A 21,957-nucleotide genomic window follows, 5' to 3' on the forward strand; every position below is an offset into this window, starting at 1 on the left:
CAGAAATGTCAAGCCAATGTCAAGTGGACACAGCTATTTTCCCATATGTCCTATTTCTCAGTGTTTTGTTTTTTTTAAATCTCAACCTCTTATGTAATAAAGTCCTTACTTTACCCCTGAAGATCTGCCGCCCACACAACAATGAAAGATGAGACTGCATGCTGTTGTAACTCACGACGTCAACATCAACACTGCATTGCCTCCTCTAAACTAAAACGGAAAATGGCCAGAAAGTTTGTTGCACACAACTCTTGCTGTCAGAGCATCGAAGGTATAAGAAAAAACGTCGTAGATGAGGAAGTTCAGCCCAGAAAACTATTTCAGCATCTTTGGCATCAGCTTTTAATGACTCCTGAGGCCGAGCACAAATAACAGAGCTGAATACATCTGACCTTATTGAGTAGGCTGTGTGTGTATGATTGATTATTTGTGGCTCTCTGCATTGCTCCTGCCTGCAGCAATATGAAAGTAAGCTTGGATTATGACACTGTTGCTGCCCTACTGTAAAAAAAAAAAAAAAAAATCACCACCACAGCAAGCTTTCATCACTTGTTTTTTTTAATAATTAGTATATAGTAGATTATTAAATGTGCAACTGGACTTGTAGTTTTAGTCTTGTTAATGATGTAAACGAGTTCCTGTTTCTTGCTGCTTTGTTATGAACAGAGAAATCAAAAGTAGCAGTATGGTAAAAATATAAATATTGACATTGAAATCAAGTACATTTTACACACAACACTGAAGCACAGCCGATGTTATTCCACCAAAAGGACTCAGTAAAAAGGAACAGGTGCAGGAAGCGTGGGATGATAAATACTTAAAAAAACTGTAACTTGAAATTAATTTGTGTATTGTGTCATCACCAGCAGCAAAGAAGGAAAGAAAACACCACTTGATAAAAAAGTGAAGCGACTGAGGAGGGAGAAACAGAATTGGAGAGAGAGAGAGCAGAGTGATGAATGGTCGGTCTTCTATGTAGGACGAGGTGTCTGCAACTTTTCAGGAGCCCCAGAAAGCAAACTTTCTGCTTAATATCATTCTGGGTTAGGAAGCCTCGCGGGGAGACAAGAAGCAGAGCAGTCCTGGCCTTTCTTTGGCCGTGCAGCACACTGGTCCACACATCATTCAGTCCCCGGTGTCTTCCCGATCTGCTCAAAATGTGATCTAAAACACTTCATCAGATCAGGCCTCATATGGACTACATGTCAGTGCAGACTCATATAGGAGGTGGTCCATTTGTTATGTACATTCTGAGCTCCATCAGCAAGGACACAGTGACAGGAAGTCAATGCCAGCCTGTTGTGTTTTAATGTTTAGTCACCTGCCCTCTAGAGGACATGAGGAGGATAAAGAGAAAACACAGACAGACTGTTTCCATTGTTAAAGCCTTTTACTTGATTTGAAAATAATAGTGTTAGAAATTCAAACTTAATAAATGCAGTCTTTATACAAATACAATATACATTGTACTTGTTTTAGGTATTTCAAACCATAAACACGTAATCGGCAACATTGTTTTAAAAGTGTGTACGTGAGTTCAGTACAGTAGCTGAGGATCTTGGCCTCTATGATGAAGGTACACTCATATTTCTTTTTCAGGTTCATTCCTTTTTATATCAGTGCAAAAAAAAAGCATAGAAACTGTTTATTCACTGGCAGAACCGTCTCCAACAAAACAGTGCATGTCGAAGCTACAGACACTTCTATACATATAAAATGACTAACTCTTTGATACAGCCTGTGCTCTAAAGCATTAGTCTCAGAGATGCATTTAATCCAGTGTAGAAACACATTTTAAATTCAAGGTATTAAATATAATTTATTTTTACTGAAGATCAGGTCAATCCAGATTTGGGCATTTTTGTGCAAGTCTTGAAATGTGTTACTATTTTTTTTAGCCTCCCTTGGAACGACAGTAAAATAACTGTGGTTAAAGTTTTTGTCCAGTTATTTCTTCGTCATTTTTTTTATTATTTAAAATGTTGATAAATGTTGAAATCATAAGATTTTCTTTCTTTTCCAAAGATCCATAATGTTCTCTGTGATTTGGAGGAATGTCGCTGATCAGCTGCTGGGGGAAATACAGGTCACATCAATGTAATGTTCCACACTGGCAGGTATCTGGGCCAATGTGTCTCGTGACTCTCAGCATCACACCTGCTGTAACAGCAGGCAGGGGACACTGGAGGTTAACAAAGTAGGTAATTGTGTCCCTTCTCAAAGAATAAAATGTCTTCTCTTATTCAGTCCAGCCAGACAAGTTACAACTTGCAGACATAATCAAATATATTGTTTTCTTATTCCCCACTTTCCCCTTTTGGCTTCACAGTCTGTAGCAGAAGAAAGGCAGCAGATTTCCATTTTCAGCGATCCACCCAGAGTAACTTATCCTATAAAACTGTGGCTTCCTCCATGGCATTTACCCACCTGCATGAGTAGAGGATTTTACATTAGGAGAAAGACAGCATAAAATGGAGGAATTTCAGTCTGCTTCACCTAAACATATCAATTCTGTGCCTTTCAGCAGGACATATAGCTGCATTATCAAGTGAGCTAATTTGATAGAGTGCTCCTGAATTTAAAAAAAAGATTTTAGTAGTATTTTGTCTTAGAGGAGTTAGTACTACTAACTTTTTTGTTTTTGTAAACTCCACACTTCTGCTGCTGTTCAGAGAAAACACTGAACATCAACAAATTTGGTGTTGATCATGTTTCCAGTTAAGTCAAGAATGACATTGTCATCTGTGGGTCAAGGAAAACTATCCAATCCTGGGCCCATAAAATCCTATGAGACCCATTGAGTGAAATTAAATTTAAAAATGTGACTGGTTTTCTTATTTTTTTCCCTGCAGAGAGCAACTTATCAGTAACAACCCTGTTGGTCATCAGACAAAAATCTTTAAATTGTCAATCTCTACAAACATATTGAAATTAGCTATCAAGGCATCATGCTTCTCACCTCTGGGCTGTGTAGTTGTCCTCAGCTCTAAAGGAGTAATACAAAGTGTTTTTGTGGTAAAGCTGGAAGATGTTGGCCTCCTCCTCTCTCCCCTGCTTGTCAGGTAGCTTCACTGTGAAACCCAGCAGAGGTAAACTCTCAGATGCTACTTTCTCCTGCAGAATTTGTCAGGGGAACAGAAATGGATTATAAGATACTGTGAGGTAACTGTGGGTTTTTCAGCACTTTTAGTCATGCTGGCTATAGACCTCACTGTGTAAAGTCTGTTTAAGTGTAAATATGTGTTGCTCAGGTTTAGGGGAGTGCATGTTTCCCCTCACCTCTTGGACTCGGTAGGTGTAAAGCACCTTGTCTCTTAGGAGGAACCACAGTCTCTTCCAGTTCCTCTTGCTCGTCTTGCTGCGCTGCAGAGTGCCACTAATGAAGCCTTCCTCTGACACCGTCACCTGCACAAAATAGGAGAAGGAAGGGACTGATAACTATCTATGCTACTTACAAAACATGTCACAGCTGTCGCTCCTATGATGATCAACTATTCAGTAATCTGCACTGTGCAGTGAACATGGCCCTCTCATGTTGCAGGCGTACCTGGGTGAAGGAAGCAGTGCCTTTCCGATGTCTCCAGATGTTGGGAGGATGAATGTTTTGGAACACAGCAGAGAGAGGACGACTGGAGCGGTTTGGACAAGGGCTACTCTTACCTGACAAAGCAGACACATCTCCCCCTGCAGAAATATACAATTGCTTTCTTACCACAGCTGAGGACGATACTATAACACTGACAAACTAAGTGACATGGCAGGTTACTTGTGCACTTTGGTGACTGAACTGCGCTGCAGCAGAGGCTTTATATTCAAGTAACAATGGAAAGACTTTGGGATGACTTTTTCTTTCACAAATGAAACTCAGCTTCAGTTTTGCACTTTTCATACATGCATATGACACAAACTGGAGTGTAATTTCTCACAACCCACATGTGCAACCCATTGAAATCAGTTTATGTATATTTTTGTTTGGGCTTGTTTCATACATTTTACATGATCATTATCCTGTACCCAGTGTTCCTTGAACCAAACTCAGATAGCTATATTATGATGCAACTGGCACTGATGGATTTGTGCACTAAGTAACAGTACCCATGTCTTTCTTTGTTTTACTTCTACTTTTCCTTTTTGTACTACTTCCTTTATTTTAGTAATCTATTTCCCGTAAAATAAATGTATTTATCCAAAATCTGCTGGCTCTGTCTGATTATTTCAGTCCATTGTAAGTAGGGCATAAGAATAGCAATTCTAGATGTGTGGGCTGATAAGCAGACTGACAATCAAAGTGATCAATTAATCATAAAAAAATATTCAAGCAGAGCTTCCCTACCTCTCTTCTTTAGCTCATTGTAACAGTGATCACACACTTTGGCCATGCGGTCTTTCATGTATTTCAGTGGATATCGGTTTCTGGAGCAGCTCCTACAAACAATCTATGTGAAACAACATCAATTCACCACAGGCACATTTAAAAGAACACACTCTTTTAGCACACTTATAGTTCTCGGCCAAAGACACATTTTGTTGCATCTCCTAACAGATATTAATGTCTTATTGAGCACTGTGTTATATTTGTGTGTGACTCACTCTTCCGCAGCCATGGCAATGGTGTCTACGGAGAGTGAGGCTGAAATCTGAGGTGCAGTTCATGCACATCATCACTTGTGAGACTGGAACAAGCGTGGGGGCTTTCTCTCCGAGAGTCAGCCGCAGACGATCTCTGGCCTGGAGCAAACACACAGAAACAGAGAAGCACACTAGAACACACTGCGTAGATTGGTGTCGATGACTTATAACATCCATCTCAAACCGGTTGGATGAGGATAAGCACGACTGAGGAAAAATGATTAATACAAAGAGGCAGAGTTTGCTCACCTCTCCTGAGCAGCTGTTGAATGCTACAGATCCCCTGACATGTTCAGTCACAGTGCGGTTCAGAGTGTAAAACCAGTCCTCTCTTTCAATGAAGGAACTGCAAAAAGCACATTACACTACTAAGTAAAAGAATACTCAATGTTCTACATTCACGAGTTAGTTTTAACCTTTTTTTAATCACTGCCATTATTACTATTAGTCATTATTCAAACAGGACTCAGTACAGTGTCACCCACCTTGCAGACAAAGTGATGGAGATGTCTGTTCCTTCAATCCTCAGTGCATTTTGGACATTATCCACGATGGGTTTACTGACCTGAGAAATCATTAAGACTAGGTTGTAAAAACTTTCAGTCTGACAGTTAAGGAACAGCTAATTTTTTTATTCTCACAATCTCTGTTAACTGCAAAGAAGTAAGTAATATAATTAAAACAACATATGGCTGTATAATTTACACATGTACTGCCAGCTTTAATTGCATATAAACTCTGTGGGAATTTGATGTGAGTGTTAGAAATCAAATCAATCAATTAGGCAACTTAATGAAAGACTCTGACCTTCAAGCCAGCGAGTGGCAGAGTATTCTTTAGTCTGTATTTCCCGTCCTGCTGAGGGTAGGTGTACAGCAGCACATCATTCATCTGACAACAGACAGAGATAACGCTCATAATTCACAGAGAACAGACAAGTAAATGCCGATCAGAGAACATGTTGAAAGGACCAAATAAAATGGTAAAATAGTCCAAAAAGTAATTCGCACAGACTTCATCATTCATGTATGTGCAGAAATTCTCCAGTAGGTGACACTCTACTACAAAACTTGACTTGATGAGTTCACATACTTGATTCACTTGATGGGTAAAAATTGTGTGTATTTTTTCTCTTATTTTTAATAAGGGGGATGTACAGTCACACCATTGTCCATTCCACACAGTACAGATCTCTAATGTTAAACACAAAATCTGAAATTAAAGTTCCCCTCCATATAAAAAAATGCTTATTTAGTTGGATGTTTGAGCTTCACTGTGCATAATGATGTATGTGCAGAGTTTGACACTAGAAGGCTGTTTTCACCAAAGGGGGACCTTTTATCCATGTGGGGGATCTATAAATTTAAAACCCCTACCTTGAATTTTTACGATCATACATGATTGAGATACTTCCGCAAATAGATAACGAAGTAGTTGAAATCAAACTGGATCATTAATCTCTGTATCACTTTTTTGCTGTGTGTTTAAATACTTTTTTTATGAGACTAGCTGCTCCTGCAGACTCTTTTTATTATGCTGTCTCCAACATTAATAATAGCTGATAACACGTGATCAGAGTCTGGGTGGATAAACTGGCAGGATAAAAGTAACACAACGATGATTACCAACATTCCTCCAGAAGAGACATTTACGAGCTTTTTTTAGTGTCGAGCCCAGACCACAAATTTCAAAAACGCCACAGGAGGGAAAAGCAATGTGCTATGATGATGCCCTATGGATAATTTGCGAAGGCGTTTAATTTTGTAATCTTTCTTGATTATAACATTTTAAGGCTATCTCTATGTTGTGTTATGCTATGTGATTTATACATACAACTTTATCGATTACATCCTTCTCCCCTCTCTCTACATCCTACATCCATATTTCCTGTAGCATGATCTTAGTCAGCTGAACAATTTTTCTACAGTAAAGGTGCAGAAGACACATCAAACTTTATATATATATATATATATATATATATATATATATATATATATATATATATATATATATACAATATTTAACTGACAGAATTAAAGTCATGAAATTTAACAGGAGGCACACATGGATAAGGAGCTGGTGTTGACCTTCCCTCGGCTGTCAGTAAAGAACTGGCTCAGGAAGTCAGAATTCAGAAACATCCTGCCAGGAAACCCTGCTCTTAATAGTTCAGTCTGGACATAGAAACACTGCAGACAAAAAATGCATGACTCTTCATTTTACACAGTGATGCCTTAGGAACGTACTGTGGTTACTGTACAAAATATAGCAAATAAAAAGATTATAAAACTTAGTATGACCACTGGCACATGTCTGTTAACTTAGCAACTACAAACAGGAAGCACAGGTTACCAGAAATAGATGGCGGGGCTGTCGACTCTTCCTGCTGACCTTCATCAGGGTGCCCTCCTTCACAAAGACCTGATTAAAACAGCAAAAACAAAGTACCAAACTGAACACTTCACAAGTCAACTGATCATGACACCCAGAGGCCATCTGCAATAATTAATGTTGTTTTAAAGCCTGGCCGGCTGGGGATTCCCAGCTGAATGATTGTGTAAAGGGCAACACAGGGTGGTGCATGGCAGACAGGGTGGGCTGGCACGGAAACAATGCTGTTATCTGAGTCATACCCTGCTCGGTTGCAGCAGATCCCGCAGGCCACGAACACTGTACTCTATGTTGACCAGACGCAACAAGTTCTCCTGAGACACCACATACACACACACACACACACACACACAAAAGAACAAAAAGAGAGGGAGAGAAAATGAGACAACAACAACAGAGAAATGATGAAAGAGTCCATTAAATGTAATTTTCCTGTAAACCCCAAACTATTTTCTTCTACTTGGCTATTTCGCGGTACGTCTCTTTGTTTTAGACATAGTTATCGCGTGGATCAGACAGGCATGTTCTCTTTAGAGAGCCACATTATTTAGAAACGTTTTTATTTGGCATGCGGCTCTAACTAGATCTACTGTAGCCATCAAAAAAAGTACAGCATTGCTTTGAGCTACATGCTACAGCAGCATGCTAACAAGCTCAAAATGGTAATGGTAACATTCTGATGGATAGTAGTCATCTCAGTTGAGTGTGTTAGCATGCTAACACTTGCTAATCAGCACTAAGAACAAAGCTCAGGAGTCTGGGGGTGTTTCCTGTGGGTGCTGTGACCCTATGAGGCCCACAGAGGAAGAATAAAATAGAGTTGGACCTGTTGCTGCCCGAATATTCACAATTCACAGCACATTCAGATTTTGATTGCAGCTTGTTTCTCAGCTGTCGGTTAAAGCCTTATCCCTCAATACTGGACCAATCTCAAAAACACAGGAAAATAGTCTAGGTTGAAAAATACCGAAGAATACTTGTGTGTTCATTACTGACTCACACTTAGGTTAAAAATAAGATATGTAATTCAGAAGGCAAATGTTTGTTTATTGGGTTCAAAAGTTTCATACATGACACTCACCCCATGTTTCAAGCTGTCATTCACTTGATCTGCAATGTCAGACACTACAGCTACAGCAGCTGTTAAAGAAGAAAACACAGAGAGGAATCAGGAAAGACAATGAAAAATCATAACTGATTAGATGTTCTTCTTCTCCTTGTAGAAAGTCACCGAACATAAAACCTGAAATGAGAGCGTGAACATGTCTGGACTGGGGTGGCTCCCTTATTGGAGATAAGAGATAGTATTGTTGCATCTGGCCTTCTCATGAATTACTCATTACAATGTCCACACAGAAGAAAGCTGAAATGTCTGCCTTTTGGGTTTCCACCACAAACAGGATAATCTAGGTTGTCTCTCTCAATGCTGTCTTTCCATGCCAAATGTGAGCAAATAAATTCCCTGTACACACACAAAGAACAAAAGTCACAAACACCAGTGGGGCTCTCCTATGAGTAACTGCCTCTGTCCACACTGAGACCGCTGTTTGTTTCAGGTACCTTGTGTGTCTTTATATTCCTTGGAATCTGGGGAGAGATTGTTCAGGTAATCTGTAAGAGGAGTGAGAGAAATAAAATGCCTTGTGAGAGTTGAAAATGTAACCACTATTGTACAATGTATGTTTTAACCAGAAAAGATACTAAATCTTGTCCTTTACACAAGACTCACCTGTGAGGAGCATGCGGTACTGAGCCACACGCACAATGACCTGCAACAGTTGATGTTTCAGAGACACTTTTTCCCCAGCTGGACTCTGCTGCTGAGACAAATAAAAAATTAAAAAATTTAACATTTTCACTGTATAACTCCTGCACATTAAGGCCAAATGTATTGTGGAAATCCACATGAACTGTGGCCAAACAACATTTTAGGTTATTTAAAACAGTCAAGGGATCTCACTGGGTGTATACAAAACCTTGGTAAAGAAAATAAAAGTTGCACTGAGAAGCAAATTATACAACAACACTGGAGCTTTGAGCAGAATCGCCGCTCATATTTTAAGTGTGAACAAGGGCCAACAACAATGCTAGTCAGCACGCAGGATAACGAGTGTGTGTTTGATTGTTCGTATGTGTGCATGTGAAAAGACAGCAATTTTTTTAATAATCACATCAATAATTAGTAATCTCTCTCTCTCTCTCTCTCTCTCTCTCTCTCTCTCTCTCTCTCTCTCTCTCAAAAACACAGTCATAATATTATCTTACCTGCTTTGGTTTTTTAGTCCTTCTGCATGTTAAATACAACAATCTAATTTTGAACAGATTTATTTCAAAAGGGTGGAAAAAATATTTTGTCACCAGAATATCTCAAAATTAAAAACTCATTTAAACATGGGTGCTATTGAATCTGACAGAGAAAACTGCAGATCTGCAAAGTCTTCTCCTTGGTGATCTATAAAATGGAGGGAAAATATTGAAAACATTATTTTGTCCATGGCTTGGTAGTATTTGATTGTTGCACTGTCAAGCATACTGTTACATATCCTATTTTCTATGTTTAATATTTTTAACATATTAATAAATTGAATAGCTTCTCTGAATGACTGGCTTTAAATACACTGCCTTATGTGTGTTCATTAATTTGAGGCCAATTATAGCGCCACACTAAAGTGCATTGTTTGAATATGTTGGGAAATTCAACCTACATAAATTTTAAGATCCCCTTGTTTTAAATGAGACGTTCAGTGGTTAATTGTTGTTCTGAGTGGCTCATACCGAACATATTAGTTGTTAACATCCAAACATGTGGTCTATTTTTCCTTTGGGTGTCATGACAGTCTCTTTTAACAGCCAGGAACACTGTGTAGTTGTTGCTCTAAATTAAATCACTACTTTTATTCACTTAGCTTTCTGCCTTTTGCTTGAACCTTTCAAGGGTTTACATCTTTTGCTTTCAGTCACAAGGTCTTTCTCATACACTTAGCCATAGCCATCTCTGCTACCACAAAACACATACTTCATCTTTGTCAATGTACACGTACACAAACACACACACACACACACACACACACACACACACACACACACACACACAAAACTCTTTGATAAGAGACAATGTGCAGAGATAAGTAAAGCTCTTGATAAGTATAAAATATATGAGGTTGAAAGTAAAGTTTCCCTGTTATTTTTAATCAAAACCTCTGTAATTTTTCACCACCTTGTCAAGTGTTTTCTATTAAAATATCTAAATTATTTGAAACGTTCCCAGTAGTCCTCTGTTTTCCTGTTGTTTACTCATTATGTGTTGCATTACACATTTTGTGTTTAGAGTTAGGGAAGCACTTTAGGTCTGACCTCAAACTGATGAACAATGGCTGCAAAGGCAGGTGAAGCTCGGCAGCTCTCCTCCAGCAGGCTCATACTTCGATCGTAGTGGCCGATATAGGTGGTGAAAACCAAGAACTCTGCTTTTCTGGACAAGTAGATGTCTGCGATCCTCTGGCTCTCCTCCCTGAATGAAGGAGAAACAGAGGTGAGCGCGTGGAAGGTAATTCATTTTTAGTTATAACATATGTGTTCATGCGTCTGCACATCATTCTCACCAGTGTCGGATCCGATTCTCCAGCTCGCTGAGGATTCGGCGGTGCAGGGTGTAAACATCAGGCAGCTCGTTGAGAATCTCTCGAAGCCTCTCTTCGTCCAACACAGGATCCCCCTCGTCCCCAACTGCTGTCCCCACTGCTTCTCGAAAGTCCTAACATACAGGCGAGTGTGGGGGAAGGCTTATTTTTCATAGTTTATGCTTAAAATCTCACTAAACTCACAATTTTACTGAAGTCTGCATTTCTACCGTTTTTCCTTCCCCTTTATTTGCAATAGTGTAACAAGATAAGCTTATATATATCAAATCATCATTAATCAAAATATTGGAGCAGGGTTGGTCTATGTCACCAGATTAATCCCCACACCAGAGACATAACTCTAGGAAAGAGAAGTGTTCCTCCCTCATTACCTGATAACTGGTGCGGTGGAGCTGCTCAGAGGCCAACAGATCAGATTGTGTTTGTGATGTGCAGTTTGTAAATGAGAAGGTGAAGAGTGTCGAGCAAATGTTCCTGAAAATGAGCAATTGTGCTCAGTGAACCTACTCTGGTTAAATAAATACATTAATAGCATTTAATTAAAGGTAACTCATGAAGAGCTCAGCCTCCTGCTAGAGTCAAAACCACTGTCATTCCCTTCCACAGATAGATACATACATGATAATTATATTACAATAGTAATCTAAAAAAGAATATAGATGCATCACTCACTTCCTGAAGGAGCTTGAGGGCTTCCACGTGTCTGTGGACAGAGAAATAGAAACACCATCAAACAGGAAGGCGAAGGGAATCTGATTTGTTTTGACCGATTAGCCGAGATATTTGATAGAAGGAATTAGTGTACATGTAACTTACAATCTCTCTGTATCCACCAGCTCTTTCGCGACGTAAAAGGCTCTGGATCGGCCGTCAGGCTGAAAACAATCATATTATTTTACTTGTAATAAGCCCAAGGTTAGGAAGAGATGAAGCATTTTGGCACCAGTTCAATAAATATATCTGGCTCCCTTTTCTACATCGTCTCCAAGTGGCACTCATCATCTAAATAATGAGGATAGCCTTGTAGTAGCCCATTAACCTCCATTAACCCACATTAAAATCCTGGCTTGTGTGGGCAATTATGCAATTGCCCAAGGTCAAAACAGTTTACTTTGTTTTATTTTGTTTTGTTTTGTTTTTTTCTAGCAGTTGGAAAAAGGTGACACAAAACAGAACAAATTAAATCATTTTAAACTTTGAATTAAAGCAAAATATATCACAACGGGTATCTGAAATTCTAAAACATGTTATATAAATAGGTATTTCCAACTCTGCACAAATTCAACACACATTTGTCAGAACTAACCTGTCTGTCATAAATGCTGTCTGAACCTCCCTCTTCCTCCTCAGAGGTGCGTCCTTGGTCTTCTTCAGCCGCCGTCTCTCCCCCGACATCACCCACTGAGACAGTCTTTGGAGCAACAGCCACCGAGCACACATTGTAGGCTTCTGTATAGGCACTGGTGAGAAAGAAGGGGTGCCATGGTGAAATTTAGCATACATACAATAAATGCATACAGTAAGTAGACAGGTAATTATAATGGCTGACGGTCAAGCTGCAAAGTAATACATTAGAAAACCTTGACTGTGTAGAAGACTAAAGGCATCTTTAGTAATAATTCAACACTGACTGTTTTAAACCTGCATTAGAATTATCCAGGCCTAGTCCAGTGGTTCCCAAAGTTTTCAGCTTGTGACCACTAATGATGAAGTTATGGCCTTGGTGTAAACATGATTGGTGATTTTTTTTTTCTCTAAGTTTCATTTTAAAGGAATAGTTCGACATTTTGGGAAAAAACTTTTTTTTGCTTTACCACGGAGTTAGATGAGAAGATCAAGGTCACTCTCATGTCTGTACAGTAAATATAAAGGCTATATGTTTAGCTTAGCATAAAGACTGGGAACAGGGGGAAACAGCTAGACTGGATCTGTCCTAAGATAACACTCTATCTCTACATCAGCATCAACATCAAGTATCTCATATTTCTCAAGACAAAATAAGCGGCAGAAAAAAACTAACTTCTTAAAAAACAAATAAATGTTCTTCTTTCTTTTTGTGACCCATTGGTTGGGTATGTGAATAGATAAAACATTGCCGATCTTGAGAAACCAATAAACTGATTGGGTGATGACCCAAAGGCTATTGGTAGACTGTATGCCTCAGTGGTATTATAGTGCCCAATAGTGTTCCGTGCCCAAACCTTTATTTATGACAATAAATCAGATGAATTTCATTTAACCATCCAAGCCATCTTTATAGTCCTTTATGGTCATCTGCATTGAAATATCACTATAATAAACATATTCAGCAAAAGAAGAAAATGTGAATAGATAAAACATTGCCGATCTTGAGAAACCAATAAACTGATCCTGAAAGGCCTGCAGTGACAACTGTACTTAACCAGGGACGCATATCGGTATTTTATGCTACGAGATTCTCTTCTGCAGGGAGCCCAAATGAATATGCTAATGTCTGCAGCTCAGTGGGGAGAATAAGCTATGCAAATAAAAACACATCCTTGACTTACAGTAGTGATGCAGTCGTCCTCTATATGTGACCAATTGCCTTGCCAATGTTTCTGCCATGTTTCACTCCAAGCACCAGTGGATTTTAACCCCACTGAGATGCAAATTAGCTTCGTATGAAGAACATATGTGAGCAGTTCAGATCTCTGCATCACACACATTAGAGCTGCATGGCCCATTACTGCTCACTGGATCAAACTCTGGATGAGATACCAGAGGGTGTTTGAACCACAAATTACTTGCACGGTTCTTATATTAGGCTATCACACCACAGGAACTGCCTCTGTCACTTCTCACAGTCCTACTATGTTGTATAAAGGCTCAAGGCAAAATCTATGGAGATAAATTGCAGAAGGAGACAAAAAAAAGTATCCATTTTCATTTTGCCTCAGGTTCATCTGTGAGCCTATTTGTCCCGGTGATAGCAGTGATGGGGGCAAACAACCTCCAAACTACGATCTGCTAATATTGCCCCTTCAGGCTACTGCAAAACTTACTGCCTCAACTACCGACTCGTGTCCATCCAGATATCTCTTTGCTGTAATAACAGGCACCGTATCCACTGGAAGTGTGGACAATGACAGTCATACCAATATCTTTGTTTAGTACTAGCATAGAGAGCTCAGGTTCTTACACAGAGGCATGTCACCTTTGCAGTTGTGTATTTTGCAATGGAAAAGCAAAGACTAAAAAAATGTATGAGGCGTCAGATGTTTTCCCCCGACTTTGATGTCTTACCTGCCATAATTTGCATTAACAGTATTAGGCGGATTTTTCTAATTTTATTCAGATTTAGGAGGAATTAAGTGCAAGATAACATTCTTTAAGAAGGCACCTTATTTACATATCCAGTAACTTTTGGCTTATCCAAATGTAATAACAAAATTATTTCTGGAGGCCTTTCAAGTTGGAAAGAATAAATGCTTCGGCTTAAATGATTAATCACTCATTAAAATTGTTGCTACCAATTTTTCTGTTGATCAACTTATCAATTAACAGCTTAATTGTGTCATTGCTACTCAGTCTATACACACACATATCTGAATTCAGACAATACATAAAGTAATAGCAGACATGCACTGCTATCAGTATTGTAGTTCTCAAGATCGATCTCAAGAGCACGTTTTGAAAGTCTCGGAATTTTTTTGTCGTTCTTGTCTCAGATTTAGACAAAGAAGACTTTGGGTTTTATATCAAGACCACAGCTGCGGGGATTTCACTAAATTGCCTGTGCATTGCCTGATTTATTTGTTAACATCATTACTGTTACTGATTGGATGTAAAACTTCCTGCTTCAACCAATAACTCATTTCTAATAATTGTTACTGTGGCTGTCAGCCCTCCCTCTTCACACGCACTCAAAGAGAGTGAGACAGGAGAAGAAGCTGTGGTTGTCTGGAAGGAGATGTCAGTCAAATCTTCAGTATGGAAATTTGGCTTCCTAAAAAAACACAGCAGTACTAGGAGTTGCTCTGGTCTGGTCTTTGTCTTGACTTGGTCGAAACCCCTCAAAGTCTTAGTCTTGTCAATTTCTGATTGTAATATAATTCTCATGGATGTATCTAGATCATTTCTATGGGAGGAAGTTAAACAGGTCATAATTCCATCTCTAGTATATATTTTATATTGCTGTGAAAACATCTCCTTCAAACAACTATTTAGTCAAGTTTCTTGCCAAAACTATATTTTACAAGATTACATTTGAACACATTATTATAACGTTGTAATTTACAGTTTGGAGCTTGAACGCACCACAATTCTTCTCAATTAAAATGAAGATGTTGTATTTATTAGTGTGTATTAAGTACTTATGGAAATACAAAAGATTACGTTGTAATATCAAACAAAATTTCTGTCTTTCCAGTATTTTAGAGCCTTTGTAGTACATGTGTTTTTGCACACAGCCACAATGGTATACATGATGAGACTGAAGCACTGCAGTGACTGCTGACTACAGAACATACTGAGATTTTATCTCAGCCTGTTGTTTCTGACTGGATAGAGAAGAGCAATGACTCCAAAATGCTCTCACTATTAATCATCCTGAGCGGCCTGTATGATATGGGCACAGCCAACAGGAATGCAGGGGGGATGGGTAAATGTCAGCAGAGCATGGCTGATCATACCAACAAATAACACTACAGCGGGGAGGCGAGAGGCTCTACCTACAGCACCAACACATGGGCCTGTTTTCACAACTAAAAAAATTATTTATGAATGAAACCAGCCTGTTTTCACTTAAATCTGAAGATACCACCCCCACCTCCAACATCACCTCCAGCGTTTCCTTCTCTACCACCCAACATGCCCCAACAACACACGGACACCACAGCTGAGACTTAGTACATATCACTGCATAGCAGGGAAGCTACTGCACTGTCCTCACTACCACTGATCACCACTTCCATGTCTGCTGTGACAGCAGCGTCAGGGGACTCAACATAATAAATAGTTATAAATCTTCCTCCCCAGGGGCATTGTTAAACCCACACAGTGGCCGAGCAGTAATAAAAAAGCCTTGTGCTCAGTGTAAAACATCACTAATATTATGTCCAGCTGCATCAATCTACATGAACACACAGACACAGGTTTTAGCCACACTAGCGACATGGCTCTATAGATGGTAATGTCAGCAAGTCGGTCTTTTTGTCCAAACTAAAATATCTCAATAACTATTGGAGGGACTTCCATCAAATTTTGTACAGATGTTCATATGCCCCAGAGGATGAATACCGAGGATTTTGGTGATACCTAGACTTTTTCTCTAGCCCTATCATGATTAGTTTAGGATTTCAAGACTCAAATGTGTAGACTTTTGTTTACATACCTTTCTGTTTCCTGTTCAGGTGACTGTGTTGTATTCTTGAAACCAGGGAGGCTGCTCATGTCCACGTAACCGTCAGTGTCATTGGCAGAGGACAGCACCCGACTGGGGCGGTCAAAGAAGTCTGTGAACGGCGCCTGGTAGACTGGCCTCCGCTGTGGGACCTGAAGGTTCTCGTAGTCCGAGCTGATGGCGGGAACATTTTCATAGTCTGAGGTATCTGCGTTGGGGAAGGAGATGGAGCGAGGCTTGGTCAGGGGAAGAGGTGTGAAAGGCACACGGGAGCGTTCCTCAAAAGACTCAACCCGGACGACATTGCGATTGAGAAAGGCCACAGAGTTCCCTTTTCTTTTGCTTTCCTTGTAGAGCAAGAAGGAGGAGGTTGGCTCTGATGAAAAATGAGGTTTACTAGCAGAGCGCGAGTTGAGCTGTGGAGAGCTACCGATGCTGCGTCTCTCTAGATCCAGCAGTCTGCTGGGCGTGTGGTGGTTGGACTCTGCTGAGGACTTAAACAAGGACGGGTTCACATCCACTGGCTTGCTCTCTGTTTTCCGCCTAAATTTAAGCATCAGGAAACGCTTAATGGAGGATTTCTTTTTCCTGTTATTCCCAGACGAGTCTCCTTCGATGAAAAGTGAGGGGGAACTCTTTGTGATGGGTCTCTTGGTGATGTAGGCCAGCTCAAACGGAGGAGGGATATCCACTACAGATGTTGGAGTGGACAGGCCACTGGATGACAACGGCGAGCACCGTGAGAAGCTTCCAGATGAACAAATGGCTCCTCCCTGTCTTGGGGATCCATCCCTGTAGCTGTAGACACCCAGAGGCATGTCCTGTCCCTCCATAGAGATGGAGCGCGGGTACAGGGACAAATAGTGGGGTTTGCTGTAGCTCTTGTGCCGCGTTGAGCTTATCATGGGGCTGCTGCTCAGAGCAGGTTGTCCAAATCCACTCATGTAGGGCCTCTGAACAAACTGCACTCCTAACTCAGCCACATTATTATTAATGCAATGTGCCAATGAGCAGGGGAACATCTCTGCTGTCCTCTTATGAGAAGGAAAAACATGTTCACCCTCTGAGCTGTGCCCTGGCTCCTCATAAACATGCTCATCACTGATGTCCGGTTCTGTGTCAGAGGTGTCGTCCAGAAACGGCACTATGTGACCCTCTAGGTCTTCTTCGAAGACATCAGAGTCACTTGGAGAAAGCAGCTGGCTTTTCGAGAGAGAAGATGTCAGCGAGGTGTCCGTGTCTGTCGGCAGTGAGATGGATACAAGCCTGAACCTCGGCTGGCAGTCCACGTGATCAAAAAAGGCCTCGGGTGTCTGAGCTTTGAGTTCTTCAGTCATTTTCAGATATGATCTCACCTTATTTTCATTCCTGTTGTAGCTGCTGTACTCAAGAGGGTTACCAACCTCCACATAATCCTCAGAGGACACACACTCTGTTTGTCCATTTTCTGCTGTTTTCTCATATTCCCCGGCTGATACTCCACTGCTGTTTACAGATGAAAGTGGCCTCTGTGGTAGTCCATGAGCTTTATTATTCCTTGATATCATCTCTCTGTTAATGATGTCCTCTGAGGAGACGTAGTAAGGCTCATGAGTCGGATCATCCACTACAGCAAAAAGTCTCTTAGTTGTGTCACAGACGTTTTTCTGGTCTTCAGGTTTAAAGTCGTAAAAACTAACGCTCTGTATGTTTCCACCCTTTTCCTTCACTTTATGGCCACATTTAAACTTCAGGATGTTACAAGTGATGCCACAATCAGGATCAGTTTCCTCTTCTTTCTCCTCTCCGTCTATGAGAAAAACTTGTTGTGTATCAGTGTCCTTCATGTTTCCATTGCTGATGAGACCAGGTTCATCTGTGAGGGACTCAGTTATATCATCTGCTGTACAGTCACCTGTTTCATCCTCCTTGATCTGGAGAGGTCCCTGCCTCTCCCTCATGTCTCGATTTTCAGCAGAATAGCAGCCTGCCTCCTCATCAATGCTATTAACAGAGATGTCTCCCATTGAGAGGCCATCTGTGTCGGCCAGCGCTTCGCCTGCGTCACAACTTTCGGCGTCCATGTCCTCCGTCACGTCTGTGTCAACCATCTCCACTGCGTCCTCAGAGTCAGCTGTGAGCCCAGCATCACTGACCCAAAGTGTGTCCAGGGAGTCCACCTCCTCTGTTAAAGCACTGTCAGTTAACCTCCAGTCCTCGTCTACCTTCTGAATCATGTCTTCTTCCTCTTCCTTTTCCTCCTCTGTCCCCCTTCCGTCCTCCGACCCCTGAACATTATTTTGTGGTGATTTAAGGATGTAGACGTTAAATTGTTTCTCTGCTGGCAACTCGTCTGCAACCACTTTGTTTAAACCGTTCTCTGTCTCGTGCTCTTCATCAACCTCGCCATCTGAATTTAGTAAGCCGCCATTGAAGCATCCTCCCTGGTTACTATTAAGCTCTGGTGTGACTTTAGGTTTTGGGGCTATAAAGGGTTTTGGACCTCTGGCTGCGGACATGTGAGGGGAGGGTAGCTTCAGGCTGGCGTGACAAACAAATCTTGGCTTTGGAGCAACAGAAGGCTTGGTGCAGTCTGAAAGAACAACAGGAAAAGGAAACTGTAAGATTACGCGCTTTAAAATAGCTTACAGGTCATTTACATTGTGTCCCTTTGACCTAAAACTGTTCCAAGATTCTAACTTTAGACATAATAAAATTTGAATAGTGTGTGTAATAGTCACAGTTAGATGATTGTTATCATGTGGTTGCAGTTTGACCATTTTCGTCACAAAATGCGGAAAATGTTTGTTGTAACACATCTAGCAAATCTGGCAACCTATCAAATGTAGCTAAGCTGAAAAACTTTCCAAATACTTTCCAGAATTAGCTACCCAAAAAAAAAGAAGTTGATCATAAAATGACAAAATACTTTAAATGAGTAATGAGTGATTTTACATCCTTTGATAAAGAATACAAAAAAAAAATCTAAGGGAATTCCCTGGCTCACTTCCTGTGATTCAAGTTAGAGAAACTCCTCTCGCTGCCATTACTTCTTTAAAGAAAATCTCATATACAGTTCCTTTTTATATATATTTTTGTATATATATAGTAGATATACCCATTAAACCCATGCACACCATTTGATCACTTTCTGAGAAGAACCTGACTAATCTAATCAGGATAATAGGCTCACCATACTACGTTTCTTGCAAACAACAATTAACTCAATATTTGGCATAAAGGGCAAGTATCTACCCCCAAAACTAGAACAAAAAAATTGTTTTTAAAAGAGTGCATTACCTGTGGACGACTGCAACGTTTGCTTGAGTTTTTACAACAAAATGAGCTCAATTGGTGCTAAATTATGCGGAAACCTCTTTATTCTACCAGAAAGGCATAAAGTGAATAATTTATCAACATAACAATGAACTCTGCTCTGACATAAAGAAACACTGAGTTAAACACACTTTGGTTTCCTGTTGCTACCGATGTATTCGCCATACATAGCCTCTTAATATAAACTACAAAGTCATATAAGATAATACGAGACAAACTAAAACTCTATGTCCAGCTCGCTTAATACTCATTTACTCTAAATACATAAAATACCAAGCAGTGAAACAGAGGCTTTGGTTCAAAACCACCCTTGTCATTTCAAATAAATCTCACCTGTGTTCATTTTTGCGAAGCGACCGTCTCCAACATCTCGTCCACGAAAGCAGCTTCTGTACACAAAATGTTGGATAACGTGTAAAAACGGAGCCAAACTCGGCTGAACTGTGCAAACAGAGACTGAGTGAGTCTGACTGAACAGCAGCTCTGTCTGATCTTCTGAGAGGGAAACCGCTGCTCAGCTGATCGTGTGTGAGTCTCACAGCGCGCAGGACGCGACTGGAAACCAAATGGAGAAAAAAAGGGCGACCCGAAAACCAGAATCCCTGCAAAACCAGCAGCAGGTCCAGTCAAGTGTTGGAAATGTTAACATCAGCCTTCAACTTAAGACTGATTAGCATTTATTACAGCAAAAAGGAAAATGTTACTGCTGCAAAGGAGGTGATGTGTATGTTTTGACGGTGGCAAAGTGAGTTAAATACTACATCGAATTTATAATAAAACTTTTCAAGAACAACTTTTCTTGATTATACACCAGACTACCTGGGACACAACTTTTTGTGACAGAAATTAACAGAAATAATTCCAATTTTTAATATATATAATATAATATTTTTATAAAGTGTTTATACGTTCTAAATAATTGTTGTATTACTGTTAGATAAATCGGTTACTATAGCCTAATGCTTTATAGATCGGTCACAATCTGTTAATAAGAATAAACCTTGATGGACTAATACTAATGTATTAATGACTTAATAAGATCTATAGTTTCACACTAAATGGCTCAATAGAAAGTGAGAAGCCCATGAGCATTTGCTAACAAACTAACAACATTATTTACTGCATTATTAGCAAATAGAAAGGATAAACACCAGGCAAAGGGATTTCCCAACCTGGCAACCCAAAAGTTGTTCTTATTCATAGTGTACAAATAAATAACTAATATATTTACCATACACAAAGCCATTAGTCACAACTTCATAAGGCGTGCCTTATTAGAAGAAAGAGTAGAACCAAAATAATATGTTTTACTTTAAAAAAACACAAGATAATATTACTTCCATTAAATCAAAGCTTCCCCTCATGCTTTCCACAATTTCTGTCTGACATTTAGATCGAGTCATGATTAGGTGAGAACAATACATTCCCAGATCCCTGTTGTTTCTGGATATTATCATAAAGCTGTATTTCTCAGTATTACTGATCACGTCTCATTAAAAAAAGTAAACTATGTGTGATCTTAAATCAGCTCTCCCTTATTGATAAACCAGTCTTGCTTCCCTGTCTGATTGGTGCACAACAGGCTCTTTTCTACATAACAGGAAACTGCTCTCCCTGTTTCCTGCACAACCCAACTTCACATCCTTCAGCTTATGGATGGCATGCTCACATTTAACCCCTCTGTGAATTAAATGTGACTCACTGGGAGTGAAGTAAGGGAAGCTATTTTTACTCAGCTGATGGAGACTTATTACACAAAAACAATATCTGTGCTGTGTGTTACAGATTCAGTAGCAGCAAATAGGAGCAAGAACATGGAGAGTGGCTCAGAGGGAGGATCAGTACGGCAGTAGAAAGAGAAAATAGGGAGTCAAGTCCTGGCCGTTTTGACTCCAAACACAACACATGAATCCATTTTATATTTGGTGCCATAAATGGACTGACTTCAGACTTATAAGTTACCCATTTTTCAGGCCATGAAACATGATTAAATGTAATAACATACAGTGTATTACCAATTGCTGTAATCCTGGCCAAACAGCACAGTGAAGAGTCTCCCTGTTAAATGGAAGCTTTCCCAAACATCAAGCAGAGGCTTTCTGTGCTTAAGGTCCTTACAACACAATGATGAATAGTGTCTCCTTATGCTCTTATGCATCACACGATAAGGTCAAACATCAATCCAAGGAAATCTAGGCACATTACTCCACAGCTACTGGCATAGGACTGCAAATATTTTGTGTCAAACCATCTGTCCGACATGACCCAATGTAAAACCTATAAACAGACTAACTCTTCCTAATTAATATAAACAGTGAGGTACTAGAATGCTTCTTTCAGTGTGCTGCTCATGGTGCTAAAAAAAGGATTGTCACCAACGGAGAGTTCAGCTCATTGAAAAACATAATGTGGCTGCACCTTTGACCACCTTTTTGTCGGTGCAATAATTGTGTTTTCATATTGAGTCAATAAAGGGGAGGTAGGTGGGCTCTGCAGCCTGCAGCACGAGAGAATAACATGACATGTTTTGGGATGAGGGGGTGTCCCCACACACTGATGATACATGATGTAGTCAAGAAATACCATGTAAAGACCAGAACAAACAATGCTTCCTTCAAT

The 21,957-nt window shown here is 40.0% G+C and overlaps 1 protein-coding gene across 4 annotated transcripts; it reads right to left on the bottom strand.

Annotated features, from left to right (window-relative positions):
• Positions 1-702: 702 nt before the first annotated feature.
• On the bottom strand, positions 703-19,851 carry fgd5b (FYVE, RhoGEF and PH domain containing 5b). Of its 4 annotated transcripts, none has more exons than XM_068712691.1 (21): positions 19,672-19,851; positions 16,015-18,595; positions 11,968-12,121; positions 11,478-11,536; positions 11,334-11,364; positions 10,623-10,774; positions 10,375-10,531; positions 8,750-8,837; positions 8,581-8,631; positions 8,102-8,160; positions 7,263-7,334; positions 6,982-7,050; positions 5,437-5,520; positions 5,115-5,194; positions 4,879-4,975; positions 4,591-4,728; positions 4,334-4,436; positions 3,548-3,684; positions 3,280-3,405; positions 2,960-3,114; positions 703-2,427 (listed from the first exon to the last, which is right to left on the bottom strand). In XM_068712691.1, the coding sequence occupies exons 1-21, from the start codon at positions 19,679-19,681 to the stop codon at positions 2,391-2,393; spliced, it is 4,440 nt and encodes a 1,479-aa protein (XP_068568792.1). In that variant the 5' UTR covers positions 19,682-19,851; the 3' UTR covers positions 703-2,390. The 4 variants fall into 4 exon arrangements, with proteins under 4 accessions (XP_068568792.1, XP_068568793.1, XP_068568790.1 ...); XM_068712692.1 differs by having other exon boundaries at positions 3,307-3,405; positions 8,750-8,840; XM_068712689.1 differs by having other exon boundaries at positions 8,750-8,840.
• Between the last annotated feature and the right edge of the window lie 2,106 nt (positions 19,852-21,957).

This window comes from Cebidichthys violaceus, unplaced genomic scaffold (genome assembly GCF_023349555.1).
Source record: "Cebidichthys violaceus isolate CVI_PGR_0920_01 unplaced genomic scaffold, fCebVio1.0.p SCAF_17, whole genome shotgun sequence".
NCBI classification, from domain to species: Eukaryota; Metazoa; Chordata; class Actinopteri; order Perciformes; family Stichaeidae; genus Cebidichthys; species Cebidichthys violaceus.